The sequence below is a fragment of the Jaculus jaculus genome, chromosome 10, assembly GCF_020740685.1.
Source record: "Jaculus jaculus isolate mJacJac1 chromosome 10, mJacJac1.mat.Y.cur, whole genome shotgun sequence".
NCBI lineage: Eukaryota > Metazoa > Chordata > Mammalia > Rodentia > Dipodidae > Jaculus > Jaculus jaculus.
This window is the reverse complement of record NC_059111.1, coordinates 12,680,484-12,687,597: the sequence shown is the minus strand read 5'-3', so window position 1 is coordinate 12,687,597 and position 7,114 is coordinate 12,680,484. Positions and strand designations below refer to the sequence as shown.

At 44.7% G+C, this 7,114-nt stretch overlaps 1 protein-coding gene across 1 annotated transcript in view; it reads right to left on the bottom strand.

Moving 5' to 3' along the window:
• Hacd3 (3-hydroxyacyl-CoA dehydratase 3) overlaps positions 1–7,114 on the bottom strand; it is a 42,719-nt gene that overhangs the window by 1,595 nt on the left and 34,010 nt on the right. The window contains exons 8-10 of the mRNA XM_004662551.2: positions 5,607–5,719; positions 3,811–3,917; positions 3,153–3,284 (exon numbers count right to left, since the gene is read on the bottom strand). Coding sequence (XP_004662608.1) covers positions 3,153–3,284; positions 3,811–3,917; positions 5,607–5,719 — 352 coding nt within the window. The remainder of the gene's footprint in view (positions 1–3,152; positions 3,285–3,810; positions 3,918–5,606; positions 5,720–7,114) is intronic.

The window sequence follows — 7,114 nt, the reverse complement described above, 5'->3', positions numbered from 1 at the left end:
CTGAAAAAGAAAAAAAGAAAGCTGATTATAAATCTAACTAGAAACTTCTGAAGTCGTAATAGCTCTGTCAGGTTTGTTTTCCATGTCCCAAGGCACCAAGTTCACCAGCTGCTCGGGAAATGCAACAGAGCAGCTACCAGCAAGCAGTGCTATGCTGCACTGGAGACAACCGCACTTTTACCATGGTGCACAGCTTCGTTTTTCCCACGTTTCGTTTGAAATTTTCAGACAAGGATAAAATATTTGTAGGGTGAACACCACCTGAATTTAAATGCATTTCTTGGGGGGTGTGGAGGAGGTTTCGAGGTGGGGTCTCACTCTAACCAAGCTGACCCAGAACTCATATGTAGTCTCAAGGTGGCCTCAAACTCATGGCAATCCTCCTACCTCTGCCTCCTGAATGCTGGGATTAAGGCATGTGTCACCACGCCCAGCATAAATGAACTTTAAAAAATTTACTTATTTGCAGAGAGAAGAGAGACAGAGAATGGACACACCAGGACCTCCAGCCAGTGCAAATGAATTCTAGATACATGTACCACTTTGTGCATCTGGCTGTATGTGGGCACTGGGAGACTGAACCCAAGTCATAAGGCTTTGCAGGCAAGCTTCTTAACTACGAATTCATCTCTCCAGCCCCTATTTATTTATTTATTTTGAAGAAGGGTCTCACTGTAGCTCAGACTGACCTGGAACTCACTGCAAGCTTGGGTCCCTCTAACTTTTTCAGTAAAATGTTGTGTTGGGTGTGGTGGCACAGGCCTTTAATCCCAGCACTCGGGAGGCAGAGGTAGGAGGATTACCATGAGTTTGAGGCCACCCTGAGACTACAGAGTGAATTCCAGGTTTACCTGGGCTAGAGTGAGACCCTACCTTGAAAAACCAAAAATAAAATACAATAAAAATCTTTCTGCTGTTCGAGGTAGGGTCTTATACGGTAGTAAGGGTAATGTACATTTTATAAATCAAGACTTACTGTCTGCAAGATCCAAAATAGAAATCAAACCTCGTGCAGATGGCTTAGACCTACAATGTCTTACCTAACAACAATTGCCATGTGACAGCCTGAGGAAGCCTAAGGGTAGAGGTCTCTCTCCTCCATACTACATGACCAAGGCCACTAGGGTTTCTGGCTTCTCAGGCTATTTATTTTTAAAAATTTTATTTACTTATTTGAGAGAGAGGGGAAGAGGCAGAGAGAAAGAGAGAATGGGCACGCTAAGGCTTCCAGCCACTGCAGATGAACTCCAGACGAATGTGCAACCTTGTGCATCTGGCTTATGTGGGTACTAGAGAATCGAACCGGGGTCCTTTGGCTTTGGAGCCAAGTGCCTTAACCGCTAAGCCATCTCTCCATCCATTCTCAGGCTATTTATTGGTGGTCTTCCTCTCAATGTCTGAGGCAGCCAGACTTAAGATGGCTCTGATGATCCCTGCCCTCCAGGGCATAAGCCAGGCAGCCCTCTCCTGCTGAACAGAGCTGCTCTGGGTAATACCATGCCAGTTCAGCTATTAGGTTGTAAAAGCACTGTGGCTTATGATTCTGTCATCACTTATCTAGGCAACACCATTTCAGGAGCCACCACAGGAGGAGGTACTGGGGCAAGAAACAAGTAGCCTGCCAACAGCCACAGGAGAGCTCAGAAGGAATCCTGCCAGCCCTGCCCAGTCTACAGAAGCTACCGCCCCTGTAGACTGCTGACCGAAGCCTCATGACACACAGAGCCTGAATCACCTGCACCTAGGCCACTTCCGGGCCTTCAGAAACCAAGTTGAAACAAGGTTGGTGGTCTTCAGCTGCTGAACCATGACAATCTGTTGCCCACTGAGAGTTAATATCCTGAGTGCGGCAGCCCGCTACTGTGGCCCAGACAACTGTGCTTACTTAGGATCACCTCAAGTCCTTTGTCAAATAAAGCAGACAGACAGACACTAGAACTTTAGCTAAGAGTCGTAGGAAGGCTTTCACATAATTCACAGTTGTTTCTTCCCCTTAGGTCTTAGTTTTTATGAATGAAGGTATAATTTATAAGTTTGTACAGGCTGCACATGAGCCCTTCCCAACAGCCCTCATCTGCTCAGAAGCAGTTACTGCCTTCTTCCTTCCTTGCTGCCAGCTGTCCCCCCCACCCCGCCCCCCACGTGCTCTGTGCACCGAATAAGGAATGAATGTGCTACTGAAGTGACATAAAGTAATTTCTATGTATTTTCAGACACTGTGTTGCTCAAGCTGGCCGCAAATGCCTGTGCTCAAGCCACCTTCCTGCCTCAGCCTCCTTAGGCTGGGTTTGCATGTGTGTCTACTGTGCCCATCTTCTGTGTTTTTTTTTTTAATTTTTTAAAAAGTTTTATTTATAGCTGGGTGTGGTAGCACACACCATTAATTCCAGTACTCAGGAGGTAGAGGTAGGAGGATCACCATGAGTTTGAGGCCACCCTGAGACTACACATTGAATTCCTGGTCAGCCTGAGCTAGAGTGTAGCTCTACCTCAACAATAAAATTATTATTTGAGAGGAAGAGGAGGGGCAGGAAGAAAATGGGTGCACCAGGACCTCCAGCCACTGCAAATGAACTCTAGACACATGCACTACATTATGCATCTGGCTTTATGTAGGTTTTTGGAAATCAAACTTGGGTCCTTAGGCTTTTCAGGCAAGTGCCTTAACCACTAAGCCATCTCTCCAGCCCATTTTTTAAAACTTTATTTATTTATTTAGCAAGCAAAGAGAGACAGAGAATAGGTGTACCAGGGCCTCTAGCCACTGGAACCAAACCCCAGGTGCATGTGCCACTTTGTGCATCTGGCTTTACTTGGGTACTGGGGAATTAAACCTGGGTCCTTAGGCTTCACAGGCAAACTGCCTTACTACTGAGGCATCTCTCCAGCCCCCACCCCATCTCCTGTTTTAAAGAGTCTTTTCATTGTTTTCAGCCAAAATACCTTATACCATCTTCCCAGTAACTGAAAGTCCTTCAATAACAAAAATTACGCACTGAAGTGTTGGGATGGTCTATTTCCATACCATGGCGTATTGTCCCAGTAGATCTATTTTTAGCAGAGAAAGTGTCTAACTGTATGCTTCTCTTTCATTCAACTCTGACCCTCTAAGAAGTGACAAGACGCCATCTGATTATTGAGCCAATACTTACCTAGAAATAACATTATAAGATAAATCTGAAGGAAAAAGGAAAATCTAACTTTCATTTTCACTGGGTATGGCAATGTAAAACTGAATCTTCCTGTCTCGTTGTATATTGGAATGGACTGGATCACTGACACAGCTGAAAACAGAAAGAATTTGTTAGACACAAAGGAAACCAATATACAGAGCAACAGGCCCCGCGGGAGAGGGGCCATGCTTTCCCCTGCCCTTCCGCGAAGGCTCCTGGCCCCTCTTTTCTCCTCGAGTCTGCCTAAGCAAGGCCTCTCGCCGTCAGCAGCAGCATTAACATGGACAGTCACAGTCAAAGCTGACTTTCTTTCCTCACCTGTAAAGTGGGGAAAATCTCTGACTCATTCACTAGGTGTCTGTCAGAATTAAAATGAGGTATTAGCAAGAACCTGTCTTGGAAAATTCAAAATATGATGTAACAGAAAGCATGCAGTACATGACTTGTCCAGCTTCCCAACCTCACAAAATGGACTTCATGGGCCTGAAACGGTCTGGGAGGGAGAAGTATTATGGACACAAATCATGAGAAAGAAAGAAAACCCTAAAAAGTCCTACACCCCTTTTAATTAGACTAAGACTAGCAAAGGCCTTTTTACCCCTTAGGCTATGCTGTGAGATCTAGCTTCTGAAAATACCTTCTGCCAAACATCCCAGAGGGTATAAAGGAATCCACACAGTGTACCGAAGCCACGTGAGCACCTTCCAGTCCATGTCAATGCAGGAGAGCATGTAGAACGGGTACCTGCAGCAGTAAGGGATGGCGGTGTTAGTGACCCTGGGGCACCGCTGAGGAGCGAACACAAGCAGCGTCCTCACGGGCTGCCTGCCTACAACCTCCCGTCAGGCCACCTAGCCCTTCAGAGGATGGCAACTCTTCTAAAATCTTAGTGGGAACTTTAGTAGATGAACATACTCTAATTTGGTCATGTTCCCATCACACCCTCTCGTCCCCTCCTCCCCACCCCCATTCCACTGAGGACCCTCCCCTTTCAAGGTAGTCCTTCCTGTTTCGTGGTCTCATCCCTTTCGCCCTCCCTCATGGGCTCAGAACAGTGGAACTCCAGCCTAGAATCGGACACACTCTTTTTTTTTCTTTTTTTCTGTTTTCCGAGATAGGGTCTCGCTCTAGCCCATGCTGACCTGGAATTCACTCTGTAGTCTCAGGGTGGCCTCAACCTCATCCTCCCACCTTTACCTCCCGAGTGCAGGGATTAAAGGCGTGCATCACCACACATGGCTCTGACACACTCTTTTAAAAGAGACATCATGCCGGGCGTGGTGGCGCACGCCTTTAATCCCAGCACTCGGGAGGCAGAGATAGGAGGATCGCCGAGAGTTCGAGGCCACCCTGAGACTACATAGTGAATTCCAGGTCAGCCTGAGCCAGAGTGAGACCCTAACTCGAAAAACCAAAAAAAAAAAAAAAAAAAAAAAAGAGACATCACAAGGAATTTGTTTCTTCCTAAACGGTACAAGTTAACAAGACCAGTCATCACCTTTGCACATCATAGGGTCCAGTGAGAGCCACAGGACACAGACCCAGGCTCTGGCAAGACAAGCTTAAGACCTGTTCTTTGAAAAAAATGTCACACCTAGAGCCAAGAAGTCAATGCACAGCCCTTGCTCCCTTTGACTCAACAGGGAAAACAGAATGTGTGTGGTGTGGTAAAAAAGAATTCTAGGGCTGGAGCGATGACTTAGCAGTTAAGCTCTTGCCTGTGAAGCCTAAGGACCCCGGTTCAAGGCTTGATTCCCCAGGACCCACGTAAGCCAGATGCACAAGGGGCGCATACATCTAGAGTTCATTTGCAGTGGCTGGAGGCCCTGGCATGCCCATTCTCTATATGTCTGTCACTCTCAAATAAATTAAAAATAAACAACAACAAAAAGAATTCTACTTAAATTGGATGGATTTTGTTTTGAGCCTCAAGTATGTAGCTCAGGGAGTTCTCAATCTTCCTGCCTCGGCCTTCCAAATGCTGGGATTATAGCTGTAAGCCACTGTGCCCCAGGCACTGGATCAGTTCTTCAGAAATACTTCAAAATTTAAGTAATCTTGTAAAAGATTCTTATCTGTTATCTTGCCTAGGAGGCTGTCATAACTAATGCCAACTGGCTTCAACTCTGTCCCTCCCACAATTTCCAGTATTTCACTCCTGGATATATTGGGTCTTTTCACTGTAACAGCAAGATCCTGGAGTTACTCTAGCAGGATGGGCCTTTCATCTGTCTGCCTCTTTCCTTCTCCATAAAGCCCAGGCTGCTATGATGCTCCAAACCCTGCTTTAAAATACTCTGCCTCAATGAGATACAGCTAGAATTCACTGCAAGTATGATCTTAGTGTCAAACCCAATGAGACTGTGGCTAAGACAGCAAGCTCTCTTCAAGAAGAGAGCTGCTCCTGAGAGGGAGACACGTTTCTCTACCCACCTGAAAATTTCAATTAGGCTCCATATATAAAACACAAAGAAAACCACAGCTTTGGTCTGCATTTCTTCCATGGTGCCAAAGATTATAAACAAGATAAAATTTCTTCCAAGAAGCTATTAAAAAGACCCAGGAGAGAGGAAAAAAATTAAAACATGTGTGTGACATATACATGCACATTTATCTAACCCCACTAAATCTGAGGTAAATGGAAAAGATTGACAGCTGGGGAGATAACTTGGCAGTTAAAGGTACCTGCCTGAAAAGACTGACAGAAGCAGGAGGATTGCCTGGAGTTCAAGGCCAGCCTGAGACTCCATACTGAATTCTAGGTCAACCTGGGCTAGAGCAAGACCCTACTTCCAAAAAAAAAAAAAGAGAAAGCAAGACAGAGAGAGATTGAGCTCAATTAGCTCCATCTTGTTCCAGTTGTAGATTTTTTTTTTTTTTCCTTTAGTTTCTTCAAGGTAGGGTCTCACTCTAGACCAGGCTGACCTGGATTTCACTCTGTATTCTCAGGCTGACTGAATCACAGTAATCCTCTGTTTCCTGAGTGCTGGGTTTAAAGGCATGCTCCACCATGCCTAGCTCCATCTAAACCACTTTTAAGTGTTCAATTCAATGGTATCAAATACATTCATAATGCTGTACAACCATTACCATAATCTAATCCCAAAGCTTTCTGAATTTTTTAAAAATTTTATTTATTTATTTGCAAGCAGAGAGAGATAGAAGACAGAGAGAAAGAATGGGCGTGCCAGGGCCAGTAGCCACTGCAACCTTGTGCATCCAGCTTATGTGGGTGGGGAATCAAATCAGGGTCCCTTGGCTTTACAAACGCCTTAACTGCTAAGCCATCTCTCCAGCCCACTTTCTGTATCTTGCAGAACTGAAACTATGACTCATTAAACAGTAACTGTCTATTCCCCTAGCCTTGACAAGCACCGTTCCCCTTTCTGTCTCCATGATGTTGACTACACTGAATACCTCATCTAAGCACGGTTTTACAATAGTTGTCTTTCTGTGACTAACTTCTTTCACTTAGTGTACCATCCACCGCATCCATTCATGTTGGAGAATGTATCAGAATTTCCTTTCATTTAAAAAAAAATTATGACAGCGAGAGAGAATTGGCGTGCCTGGGACTCTAGCCACTGCAATCAAACTCCAGACACATGCATCACCTTGTACATCTGACTTATGTGGATTCTGGGAAGTTGAACCTGGGTCCTTATGCTTTGCAGGTAAGCCATCTCTCCACCCCTTCTTTCATTTTTAAGACTGCAGACTGTAACATATTCTTATATATTCACCCACTAACAGGTATATTTGAGTTGCCTACACTTTCAGCTATTGTGACTAGTGCTATGATCCTGATCTTTTGCTATTTCATAAAACTGTAGAATTTCCTTAACATACTTCAAAGGTACTTATATTGTGATTGAAATTTTATTTAATCTATAGGTAAATATAAGATTAATTAAAATACTGGGTTGTCGGGCTGGAGAGAT